The sequence below is a fragment of the Solenopsis invicta genome, chromosome 6, assembly GCF_016802725.1.
Source record: "Solenopsis invicta isolate M01_SB chromosome 6, UNIL_Sinv_3.0, whole genome shotgun sequence".
Taxonomy (NCBI): domain Eukaryota; kingdom Metazoa; phylum Arthropoda; class Insecta; order Hymenoptera; family Formicidae; genus Solenopsis; species Solenopsis invicta.
This window is the reverse complement of record NC_052669.1, coordinates 17019965-17034013: the sequence shown is the minus strand read 5'-3', so window position 1 is coordinate 17034013 and position 14049 is coordinate 17019965. Positions and strand designations below refer to the sequence as shown.

The following is a 14049-nucleotide window of genomic DNA, read 5'->3' as shown; positions in this document are numbered from 1 at the left end:
CATAATTTTGAGTCTAGAATCTATTTAACAATACTTTGATGAACATAATCGTTAAGTTTCAGTATAAAATATTGATTATTAACAAAGTTGTATAAAATGTCAATTAGTGTTCATAATACCATCTTCTCCTCTACATAAGCATATAATAAAGCTCAATGTCAAAGTTTAAAGCATTATTTATTTATTTATAAATATGGAATATATATTTTATTTTTATGAGTGATTAAAATAAAGATATTATTCATTTAGTTTATTTAAATCGATATCTCCATAAATGGAGTTTTTAAAAATAAACTTAAGTGAGTCTTATTTGGCTTGAGTAGACTTATCTTAAACTTTTATTCACTATCAATGCTGACGCATTGCAATAAACGCCAAAAAGAAGGCAATTACAAAGGCAGAATAAGAAAGGAAAATGGAAAATAGGTAATAACGTGAAATAATTTATTAAACCATTTACCCAAGTTTAGATTGTAGAGGAAGCATACATTTATTTACATAGTACATAAGTATCATTGTGAATTCATGTGTGAACAGCGAGATTAATGAATAAGAATTAACTCCTTGCGATGTGAAAACATATTAAAATATCTTATTTTTAAATGGTGTTTTATTATTTATTAAATATTGAAAAATATTATAATTATTTACATAATTTACAAATCGTTGAAATTTTATGAAATTTTTCGACAAATACTGCTTTTTGTGATTGTATGTTTTGAATGTGCATGTGCTAAACGTATAAATTAACTAATTATCGACGCAAGGAGCTAATAGTATAGCGATTTATAGCATAGCCACGTACATGCCTCGTAATAGATCCCATTTAGCTAAAATTATTAATTTTCTTTAAGCAAAAACAATTAACATAAAAACTTGAAAAACTATAAGAAGCTTTATCTAAAACAATCACTCTTATTGCACTTATTTATTGTTTAATAATATAAATAACTTTTCTTATAATTTTTTAAAATAATCTGACTAGTTTCATCAATGTATTCATGTATACTTGAAATTTAAAAAGAGTAACCTAAACTATTAATCTTTGGATTGAAATAGAAAATTGACTTTATTTTATTGTTTTATCTAACGTGTTTCATTTTTAATTAATATTTTTGTTATAGCTCGTTAAAAACATTTTTGTAATTCTATTTTGCGGAAATGTTAACAAGAAATATTTAATATGCTTGAAAAAAAATCAAAAATATAATATTTTAATAGAAAATCACAATATTTGAAACAGATAAAACATAGAAATGAGATTAAATACGAGAAAAACTTATCTTAACTTGTTCAGTGGCACAATTAAAATAGTTAATATGTTGTTTGATGAGACAGTCTTTGCGTATTTTTATTTTTTTTGTTATTTGTTTATTATTGACTAGATCATTTTAATTAACTAGCCCCTGCCAAAACATTAATTTAAAAATTTGAATAAAATGCAATAGTAATAATTATGCTCATTGAGATAATTCTTTTTTATCCTCTCTTTTACTATAATTAGTAGTATTTATTTTTGTTTTTTATACTGAGACTAAAATAGTTGTTCACCCCCAACAAGAAGCAAGCTACGTAACAAAAGCTTTTCATAAAATTATTCGTTTATCTTCAGTCCCTTAAAAATTTGCAAAAATATTTTTATATTTAAGAAATACAGTATATCGAGCATTATATGTTATTATTTCCTTCACCATATTAGTTTGTGGCCTGGATAAAAGTAATAATCAAATAATACGATGCAAATTTCCAGCACCAGCAGATCAAAGTTAAGAATTAAATGTTTCAGCCCTGTATTTATTCTGTTCGATTATTTGTTTCTTTCCTCACCAGATCTTTACGAAATAGGGGCATAAATAGATCGTCTATTACCTGGAACTTCTAAATTGGCAGATGTTACGGCAGAATCTAAATTATTTGTTGCCGTACATGAATAAGTCCCAGCATCATCTGCACAAAAAAAAATATGCATTAATTTCTGACAAAATTATTATCGTTTTCTGTGTTTGAATATAAGTAATAAAATAATGTTGTAACAATGCAAAAATAAATTAATACAATAGATATTAAAAGATTGTAAAAGCATAATGTACAATACCTGGCAAAGCTCTCAATATAGTAAGACGACAAACGCCGTTTCTATATTGGACGTCATGATTTTCAGAATTTTCGATGATTCTACGATTTTTTGACCAAAGAATATTGGGCTGTGGTTCGGCTTGGACGATACATTCGAATCTTGCTGATTGTCCGCTTACTACGGCAATATCCTTCAATGGCTGTAAATAATAATAAAAAATTTTTTAGTATAATTTTTTATTAGAATTATTTCAAAATTAATAAAAGAAATCTTTTAATTATAATGAGCAAATTGAAAAAACCAAGTTAGGTCAAAACTAATTTCGTGATAATTATGAAAATAAATGTTACAAGCAAGGTGAAACAATTTTTGATATCTTTATTGCTTTATTCTTTGTCTTTTTGAATTATTTATTATTGTATTATAATAACGAGCAGGACATTAATATTTAATAAAAAAAATTACTAATATTTTTAATTTAACAACATTACCGTAATGAATGTAGGAGCCTTCTTCGGTAATATTTCGAGATAAGGCTGAATAACTTCTTTACTCGATGTACCGTTGCTAATCGGCCACGGTGAACCTATAATTTTCAATGAGTTTTATTGAAAAATATTACTAATGGTATATAATAATAAAGCAATTTAAACGTGACATCGATTCATGCTCAATTTGGCATATATGGAAAAAAATTTATTCTTTACAAGTAAATAAATTTTCGTGAATTATAATTTTCGAATTAAAAGAAATAATTATTGTACTTCTAATAATATCTTTTTTTGTTTCAATAAAATATTATTTTAAAAACAAATAATTTATCAACAAAAAATGTTTTATTGAAACAGAACATAACTATCAGTAAAAAATCAGTTTATTAAAATTATTTATGTGAACTTTGTAATTTTTAATAAGTGAACACTTTTATTAAATTTATGATATAAATTATAAAAATGATTCTTTGATTATACAAGTGTGCGAAATTAAGGGCTCTGAAAGAAACATGAATCAGTGATTTCCTATGTAATTTTGATTGCTAAATCCGAATCTGCCAGCGAAAAATCAATTATATCAATTTTTTGAGATAAATACATAGATAATATAGGCCAAAAACAGTGATTTTTGACATTTTCAAGGCTAGGTTACTATGGCTGGCCAAATTATTTAATCTTCTTTCATCAGCATCATAAAGCGTTGCAGTATCTTTCACCTGCAAATTGCAATTTTGTTTATTTCTGTACGATCTTTTTCACCAAGTTATAAATGTTTAAAAATGAAAACTTTTTGACGATAAAATTATGTTTTGCCGAAATAGTAAAAAATAGGCAAGTCGATGAATTATAAAGTATCTATAATAATTATTGAAAATTGTTATCCATAAGTTATTTGGATTGTTGAAACAAATCGGAAATAAAAATTATAAAATTAAAAATTGCGAAACCAATACGGTGGAAAAAATGCAAAAATTTATAATACTGGTTTTGCTATTTTAACATTTTTGTTTTAGTTCAACTATCCAAATAACTCACGGGTAGCATTTTTTAAAATGTTTACTTTTATCATAAGAAAATTTTTATTAACTTAAAAATAAAGTTGTTGTAAAAAATACGTTTTTGTTTAAAGAATATATTTGTTTTGTACAAATAAATTAATTTTTTATTGCAATAAATATATTCTTACATAAAATATTTAATCCTACACAAGAATTGTTATTTTTAAAGTAAGATAATTTTTTATTGCCTCAAATTTAAAATTATTTTTTGTGGGATAAATATTTTTTTTGTTTCAAGAAATATATGTATTTTTTGAAAATAACATTTTCTTAATTTTATTTATTTTTTATTTTTTTTCACAAAATATAATTGTTATTTCAAAAAATCATTTTTTGATTGTCAAAAATGTTTACTAGTAACAAGAAAATTGATTTTAATATATTTAAATAATGACAATAGTTATACTGGTCGAAAACAGTTCTTAGTGCTCAATAATTTCCTAGATGAAGTTATAAACATTTACAAGATTTCCCAAACTGTGTGTCACATATTTGCCGAATTTAAAACACAGTTTTTAAGAAGAATACAAAAATAAAATATCATAAAAATTATTAAATTGCTAATCAATTTAATAATTTTGATGCTTACACGCATCTCTACGATTCCTCTTATCCCGAAAACTATAAAGAAATTTATTGCGAAAAATATTACCTCGGTCTAGGTTTGAATCTGGATCCCCCAACATTCCGTGTGAATGTCAGCCAATTCGACCATCAAGATACTTGGTAATATTTATCACAATAACCGCAGATGTAATATGAGCGTTAATTTCACTCGCGTATATGCAATACAAACGAAATTTTAATATGATTGGGAAAGTGTATCAACAGATTTAAATAACGGTACAATTATTTTTACTAATTGCTTAAGTCTTTGCTAGAAATTATTTGAGAAAATTATTATACGTATTTGGAGCAAAGAAAAGAATAATTGCATTTTCGACCGATTTTGGCTGTCTTTCGTTAAAATTGATGAAAAACTATATTTTTAGGTAAATTATATTTGATTCCAGCTTAAACGGAGATATTTAGTGTGATGATGTTGCCATTTTACTTTAAAAATTAAGATTTTGAATATGTAATGTTGTATTGAAAAATCTTTCAAAAAATCATGGCAGTCATATTGGAAAATGATTTAAATCGTTTCCGAATAGCAGAGTTTTCTTAATTCTCTTTGTATTTAATTCCGATTCACTTACATGCTAGAATGTAAACAATACGTTTCAATAAATTCCCAAAAGAACAATATTTGATTTTTTATATAAACTATCAACTCTGTGTGTGTGTTTTTGTTCTATGCAGCATAATAACGAGTGACAAATTGTTAGAACTTAAATAAATGATTGATGTGTTAGCATAGATGGATGAAAGAAATCCTGGAAATTTTTTAATGCAATATTAAGCAATGCCAAGAAAAATTCATTATATTTATATATTTCTTAAATTACACTTTATGTTACATTTGCTAGACACATTTCGAGAAAAATCCGGCGCGAAAAAAGCAAGTGTGCAGCATTTAAGATAAATTACAACAGAAACTGTAATTATTCAAAGCTAAAGAGAGATTATTTTGTAATATTACATTACAACAATATTGTTACAATAACTATAATTAAAGAGGCTTAACAGTCATAGTTGATATTTCTTATATGATTTTATATAAAGGAGAAGGGCGTAATATGGCACCAATTTCTATTTTATTAAATAATTTTATTAATAATCAATATTTTATATTGAAACGTGAACGATTATAGTCATCAAAGTGTTATTTAACAAATTTTAGATTCAAAATATAAAATATTTATTATTTAGAACGTATTTATTACTTAGAACTTATGATATTAAAATATTAAAAATGTGACACACTGCATAATTAGAACAAAAAAAGTAGTAACCAGCTAATTCAAAAATAAATTAAAAAAATTGGTTTATTTAAAAAAAATAGTAATTGTGCACAATAAGAGACCCAGCTCCGATTATGTTGACCTTGACATATGTTATAGAGGCAAGGATACCGAACAATTTTTCTTTCTAAACTAATTGGCGCTCTCGTCTAGTTTTCCAGATATACTTAGAAAAAGAAAAAAATACTTTTTTTTTAATTATTTCAGAAGATATTCATTTTAGAAAAAAATGTATCAAATAAAAAATGAAGCTTATAAAAAACTCTACAAATAAGGTTCTATACATATTTTACCTCCAATACTTTAGGAGTTATAATCAAAAAACCATTTTAAAAAAACTCTGACAAATTCAAATTTTTACATATCGTATAGAGAACGCGTAGGCGGGGGAAGGGCCTCGCCCCTCTCCCTGCACTCCCTTTTTGTATTTTTTCTAACCTAACCTACCCCGTCTCAGTCGGTCTACTAATGACGTGATGGGTGCGGGAGAGGGTGGGCTATAATTTCAAATCTAATATCGTAACATGATCAATTAGATATCCTTGGTCAAATTACAACTAAAATAGTATTAGATTAGGTTAGGTTAGAAAAAATACGGGGAAAGGGTACGAGGGAGGGGCAGAGCCCCTCCCCCATCCAAGTATCTACATTTCACGTAAATCTACTCAAAATAAAAGAAAAATTATTTTAAAACAGTTTTTCTACTGTAACAACTACAGTATTGAAGTTAGGTAAAATATGTATATAACCTTTTTTATAGAGCTTATTACGAGCTTTATTTTTTGTTTGATACATGTTTTTGTAAAATAAATATTTTTTGAAATAATTAAGAAAAACTGTTTTTTCTTTCTCTAAGTATATCTTGAAAACTAGACGAGAGCGCTAATTAGTTTATAAGGAAAAGTTGTTCAGTACCCTTGCCTCTATAACATATGTCAAGGTCAACATGATTAGAGCTGGGTCCCCTATTGTGCACAATTACCTAACAAATTAATATGTATTAAATCAGAACTATCGAAATTTAAACAATAAAAAATTGAAAAGAAAAGGCTATGAGAGTCAGTACAGATATAGGTGCGCAATCATATTTATTTGTGTTATAAATATTTATTCATTTTCACAAAATCGAATGTACGTTTTGACTCACTTTGAAGTTATCCTCAGCGTATTAATAACGGAATTTTGAAAATTATGCAGTCGACATCGGTCCGTAATGCAAGAAACGGTCGAGTTACCAACGATTGGCATAAAACGTTATTTAAACAAAAGACAATTATCAGCTATTGTGTATCGGTATATTAGCACCACTAAAAAAACGGCGGGTTATTAAACGAATAATTCCATAATAATTGTTAGAATTCATTATCTATTGTCGTATTTGTTTATAGACATAGAACAAAGCGAACCTTGATGCCTGTGATCATAAGTCGGCGCCCGCGGTCGTCGATCCGCCGATTCGCCGATTCGTTTTGATTTACTGACGCGGAACGGACGATGAATTTCTTTACCAATAGGAGATCGAGAGTGGATTGAAAATTTTCAATCTAAGGTGAGCACAAGCATCGAGGAAGATCGCCCTCAGTCGCGCGAGTAGAAGCAAAGACGTTGTCACAGCTAAGTTAGTCAGCTTCCATTAAACCGACATCAAATTAATATTGTGTATCACGATCCGGTCGACTCAGGGCTAAGGCCCCAAGTCGTTGTCGCGAACACCGGTACACATACAAGCATAACCAAATTAATGATATACTATGTAACATAATACCATGCAACATGTGAATAGAAACAGTTAAACGTAAATGAAGATACAGTGTGACATTAATTTATCATCTTGACTCTACATCTATTAATCCAATTCTTTCGCAATAAATTCTTTACAGTATTTGGGATGGAAAGAAAGAGTTTCTTACTTATTATTGCCATATTAGATATACATTGGCATCATTATTACATTGATTGATTGATTTAACATTGTGATATTACTATTTTTGTTTAACTAAAAACTGTGTTTTAAAATTTGTCGGTGTACAATTTGACGGATTTAAAAAGAATATATAAAATCACATAAGAAATATCAGAGATCCAGTTATAACCATTAATACTTTTAATTAGTTTTACATGTCAGTCTATGTTCTCCTAATATTATTATAGTAATATAAAAAATGTAAAAAATGTAATCAAAGCAAAGCAAGATAAAAATAAAAGTGCTATGATTAATGTTAATAAAAGCAAAACGCAGTCTTGACGGCAGGTATGTACCTGCAGAATCCACATTGCTAGGTGGTCCAGTAGCGCTACTCTGTCTTGGAGAGAGGCTTGGTAGACTTGGACTAAGAGAAAGCGGACTGTATGTTGTGCGATCCCATCTTGAAGGTGATACAGAACTAGGTATGATAAGACCTGGAGGCGCCATCGAGCTTTCAGTATCTCCCTTACTTAATTGTTTTTTACTGAGATTCTTTATGTCTTCAGTTTCAGAAAACTCGCTTTCCGATGTTGGTTCCCATTTGACTGTCTTTAAATTTCCCAATTTATTTCCTGTCTTGGTCTGATGTTTCAGAAATGTGCCTTTCTTCGTAAAACCATTCGTTTTTTTTTCAGTAAACTCGTGGATTATAGGCACTTCTATGTCACTGGAACGTCTCTGTCCTTGAATAGTTTTCTTGCTGCTTTCAACTGTCTTTTTACCCTCGCCAGGTAAAACAATACCAAATTCATAGCCAAAGTCGTACTTGAAATATATGAGTCCAGTATCCGGATCAATTTGTTTTGTTCCTGTTTGCGCCAATGAGTATAATACGTTTATACTATTAATAAATCAATGTAATTTATTTATAAACTTGTTTATGCACATGATATATTTTACTCTCAGAATACAAGCAGATTTGAAATTTGTGTTAAACCTATTATTGTGTATTAGATGCGTAAAGGGTGCGTGTATTGTGTGTATGTATTTAACGCATTTACAAATTACGCAATTATAACGAACTAATGTAGTCTATCTTTTAAAACAATATTGATATTACCGTGCTCGGAGACTCGCGATTCTTCTCTATAAGTTCTTGGCTCGTCATTATCGGTTATCTTGGAGTCGATAGGCTGCTTCAAGATCGGTTTACCCTGCCTTAAATCCGATTGGATATCACTCACAAACTTTTTAGTTTTTGATTTAAAACTGCTCGTCATATCACTCATGTGACGTGACGCGATGTCTGTAAAGATTTTAGATATTTATGTTACAAAACAAGAATTTAACTGTTTTTCAAATAAAGGAGAAAAGAAAATTATTTGTGCAAGGTCAGTATTTCTAAACGTATATAAATGTCTACACAGATAACGTTAAACTTATCAGAAGCATGTACTGCAAATGTGTATTACATATTATATTAGAAATCTTTAATAGAAAGCAATAATCTAGGTAATAGTAATCAGGTACTGTTTCTTCAATATCGTTAGAAATGTATCAAAAAACGAACAGGGTACTTTATTATCGCAAAATGTGCTCTATTCCTGCTGCATTTCTATTGTGGTTTTCTGATTGGCAAATCATAATGGCAGAAAATTTTTCTTACAATTTTTCAGAATTTTTTATATCTTTTATGAAGATTTCTAACAAAATACTGTAATTTTTTTCAATCTTTTTAATTTTTTTCAGATATTTCAGAAATAGAATGAGAAATTTTAAAATATACAGAATTGTCACATATGAAACTTTCTAGATAAAAAATATAAACATTAAAATAGATAAGATTGAAGCTTGTTGGAGTTGTTGGTACACAGTTTTCATAATTTTAGAACTCAACATTTCAAACAATTAATTATTATGATTAAACTATACTAATATGAGAGAAAAAACTTTTTTCTATACATATATATATATATATATATACAGAGTGTCTGACAATTAATGATAAATCTCTCGTATATGAATAGACTGGAAACCAAATTGAATTAAAAAGTTCTGTACCACTTTGCGATCCTCGCAATAGTTAACGAGTTATAAATTAATAAAAATTCTGAATTAGTCTCGCCTACCGCCCCACTCGTGGGGAGTGAGGGCCTACGCGCCTGTGTAGCCGTCGCCGCTCCTTGCGGCAAGCAGTAAACTCCATGCCCTGCGCGTTTGACAATCTCGATCGTGCGCTTGGATTTAGCGGTGGAGGGGACTAATTTGAAATTTTTATTAATTTATAAATTATTAATTATTGCGAGAATCGTAAAGTGGTACAGGATTTTTCGACTCAGTTTGGTCCATTCTATCTACATGCAAGAGATTTATCATTAATTGTCAGACATCTGTATGTATACAAGGAAAATGTTTTGTACAGAATATCCAAAAATATTTGGGACAATGCTCGTGTACAGATACTGCAGACCAAGTTAAAAAGTTCTTTATTATTTTGCAATTTTCGTAATTGTGTCCTTTGAAGTTATTTTGTAATGCTCGAACAGTAAAATGCTGTTACAGATAAACAAATGTAAACTATTACAAATGTAGTTTATTTCAAGATAGAAATATTATATGTATATAGTGCCTTGATTAAATATTTACATATTTTTTACTCACGCGTGAGCTTAGCTTGCCTTAAATATGAGTCAACATATTTTATCTTTAAATATATTTGATTTCAATAATTTTATTATAAATATATATTATTATTCAAATGTTATTCAAAATAACATATATAATAGAAATTTTTGTGTTAACTAATAATATATTACAATATATTACAAATTAGATTTATTCTTTCTAACTAAAGAACATTAATACGAACTTTTCATACACTTAAAAATTTACTTGCCTTTTTTTCAACAGATTTTCCCTTTTTTTATTATACTAATTGATTGATGTAAACAAATTTTTAAAAATAATAATTATGTTGCAAAAGACATATTTTGCAATAAACTTTTGGTAATTATTGACTTTAGGGGTCCCGATGACCTCGGCCTTGACATATATTATCAAGGGCATAGCCCTGAGTAACCTCCAACAAATTTTAGCCGTTGTTCGCCCTTCGTTAAAAAGTTATAATCATAAAAATTTGTTAAAATTAAAAATTTTTCTTAATTATTTCTGAAAATATTCATTTTATAAAAAAATGTGTTAAACAAAAAATGAAGTTTGTAATAAGCTCTATAAAAAAGGTTATATACATATTTTACCTAACTGCAATACTTTAGTCGTTATAGTAGAAAATAAGTATACACATAAAATAAGTTAACACATGCACGCACGTACCCGCGCGCGCGCGTATGTGTGTGTGTGTGTGTGTATGTGAATATATGTTTGAGAACATGTGTAATTATTACTGAAGATGAATTATTAATGAAAGTAAACAAAAATCATTTTAAAACAGTTTTTCTATTACTCGTATAACGACTAAAGTATTGAAGTTAGGTGTATGACTTTTTTTGTAGAGCTTATCACGAGCTTTACTTTATATTTGACCCTTTTTTTGTAAAATGAATATTTTCTGAAATAAGTAAGAAAAATAGTAAATAATTACCCAAATTTTTATGATTATAACTTTTTAACGAAGGGCGAGCGACGGCTAAAACTTGTTGGAAGTTACTCAGGGCTATCGGAGCTGGATTCCCTAAAGTATATAATTACCTTTTTTTTATATTTTTTCATATTTTTTAGATTTTATAAGATTTTTTCTAAAATTTTTTTCTAAAAATTATGGAATGAGATAACATTCTTATAATATATCAAAATTTACATACATGAAGATTTCTAAGAAAGATATAGAATTTTTTATGTCTTCACGTTTTTCTGATTTTCTAAGTTTTCTTAAAATATTACAAAATAAAAAATTCTTTAAATACATCAAAATTTACATGTACATATATTTTTAGGAAAGATACAAACTTATTTTATAACTTTTTATAATTATTCGAAAAGAAGTCATTTTTTGTTGTAATGATGATCGCGATAGATGATCACTACACAGTTCTATTTTGTGTATTTAAAAAATCTTATTGGAATAATGCACATAGTATTATGACATATTTCAATTAAGTGTATTTTAATAAAATGATAATAAAGCGATTTGTATGTTGACATTTTGTAAGTTCCCAAAATTGAGTTTCAAAATAAAAATATGTACATATACATATACAGTATTCTTATACACTGTATAAATACTATATTCATACAAATACCTGTATCTATCAGTTTAAATTTTCATATTGTTTAAATCTTCTGAATATTCTTATTTCAGTATTTTAAATACTAATCTGAAAAAAACCTGAAAAATATTCAGATTTTCTCAAACTATTTCTGAATAACGTTCAAATTCTTTCAAAGAATATGAATATGAGAAATTTTCTAATAATATAAAATTTATACAAAAATTCTGAAAAATTGTATAAAATATTCTAAGAAGAAATTTTTACCAAGAAAATTAATTGTAAGCTTAAAAAGGACATAGAAATCTACGATCATAGTCAAATTTACTGATGTACTGCTAGCATTTTGCCACGTGAGTATATGTATAGCCGATAGAATAAAGAACTTATAGATCGAGAAGAAGAGGAAATTAGTAATTAGCCACATAGAGAGAAAATAATAGATATACAAATATATAAAGTAATAATTCTTTTTGTGAGTATAATTTGTCTATTACTGTTGCAAATAAAAAATGTATCTACACTTTTATCACATATATACGTGGATTGTTTGATAAGTTTCGAGCCTAAACATGACAATAACATTAGTGGTCAGAAACTATAGTTAGATATAAAAACTGCATCATTTTAATAGCCGTTCCAAAATTTTCTGAATGTGTTTTCAAAATATCATATGACGATTTGGGTATGAGCTGAACGCGCAGTGGGTACCGCGTTTGTTGACATTGGAGTAAAAATGCATTCGACACATTTAAAAGGATTGTTTAGGTTTTTGTGAGATGCATAGTTTCTTGTGTCGTTCGTGACTGTTGACAAAACATGGATTTGCCACACCTGAGAGCAAGAAACAATAATAAAACCACTATGAATAAATATTTTATATGATTTGACAACACTTACATTATATACGGAATGAAAAGACTAGAAAAAAGAAAATATGAATAGCCCAAGTGTATCGAGTTCAAAAATTATATTAAAAACTAAAACCACTTTTTCCCAAAAATATAAGTTTTTCATTGTACGGTTCGAAATTTATCAAATAATCCACATTGTGAAAATAGTGATATTGTTCTTACGGCCTGCTGCTCTTTTAACATTGCTTTTCGATATGAATCCATACTCGGGCGGTGTACCAGGCTGTAAAATGTTATCAAGCTTTCCGGAAATTGTATGCTGTTGATATCTTTCAAAATTGATTTTTTCATCTGTATCTTCTTTGTGGATCTGTGTCTGTGACATCGTCGGAGGGCTGATGTCAAACTCCATCGGCGATGCGATGTGTGCTGATCTAACTTGTGCATTCAAAGATCTTGGACTCCTTTCTGTGGGTGGTTGAACTCTTCGGTAACAAGGTTCCTCCGTGTCGCTATCCGCTGGAGCCCATTTTGATCGAATTCTGCTTGAATCTACATCGCTTTCGTAATCCGATTCTCGAAATTGTCCTTGCACAAATTTTTTTGGTTTAGGCACATAGTAATTAGTTCTTTGCTGTTTCTGCTGGGCAGACGTAACATTGGTGTCACCAAATTTAATGACACGACTTGTTTGCTCAACAGTAACAATCCTTCTAGCATTCTCCGTTGATTCGTCCATTCTCACAGTTTTTTTTGTCTCTGTGCCCATTGCATTGGTAAATGGCATTTTCGTATGTGCTTTGTAAAATTGTTGTTGTGATTGAGGTGGCGCATAAGCAATTTCCGGTGGAGAACCAGGTAGAAGAACCGTTTTCGGTTTTGTTGGTACGACTACTGTGTGTTGCTGTTGAGGCGAACTTGACTCCATCGGTTTCCCTATATGAAAAGTTTATTTGTGTGATTCCCTTCAAGCCTCTTCTGACAACTCGAGAAAAAAATATGATAAGAAGAATCAAAAGAAGATAACGTAATACTAGTTTCACATGTTGAATTGATTTTATTAAAGTCAGAATCATCAGCTCACTTGACGAATGTTAATTTTAATATTGTTGAATATTATTTCCGCAATCCATGCTAGAAATAACCAATAATAGATACCCAATAGACGCCTATTAGATGCCATCTAATCGACTTCGATTTGATTTGTTTGTTCTTTGTGGGAAATTAATATCTCAAACTTTTTTCGACTTTACGATGATAAAACTGGGTATAATGAGATAATGGAAGGGATGCTCTATGAAACATAAATTTATTATGCAAAAGTGGTGACGATTATAAAAAGGATGAAATATTCACTTCAAAATAAAAGAAATAGTATGCAAAGCAAACAGAATTTGTGTTTGGCTAAAAGAATTCGTGTTTGGCTAAAGCTTGCAAGAAAAACTACATGTTATTAGTTAAAAAGTAAAATAAAATTAAACGTTTGTTTATTCAAAGTTTGTGGCAATGTGATATAAGCAGTCGCGAGTT

At 28.5% G+C, this 14049-nt stretch overlaps 1 protein-coding gene across 6 annotated transcripts in view; it reads right to left on the bottom strand.

The window, feature by feature from the left end:
* Positions 1-465: 465 nt before the first annotated feature.
* Positions 466-14049, bottom strand: part of LOC105193639 (titin) — an 88463-nt gene continuing 74879 nt past the window's right edge. For 5 of the 6 annotated variants that reach the window (XM_039450372.1, XM_039450369.1, XM_039450366.1 and 2 more), the window contains 6 exons: positions 12742-13455; positions 8560-8745; positions 7793-8308; positions 2569-2663; positions 2096-2276; positions 466-1947 (listed from right to left, as the gene is read on the bottom strand). In XM_039450372.1, the coding sequence (XP_039306306.1) occupies positions 1835-1947; positions 2096-2276; positions 2569-2663; positions 7793-8308; positions 8560-8745; positions 12742-13455 (1805 nt within the window). In that variant the 3' untranslated portion in view covers positions 466-1834. The remainder of the gene's footprint in view (positions 1948-2095; positions 2277-2568; positions 2664-7792; positions 8309-8559; positions 8746-12741; positions 13456-14049) is intronic. The other variant, XM_039450370.1, reaches the window with a different exon arrangement.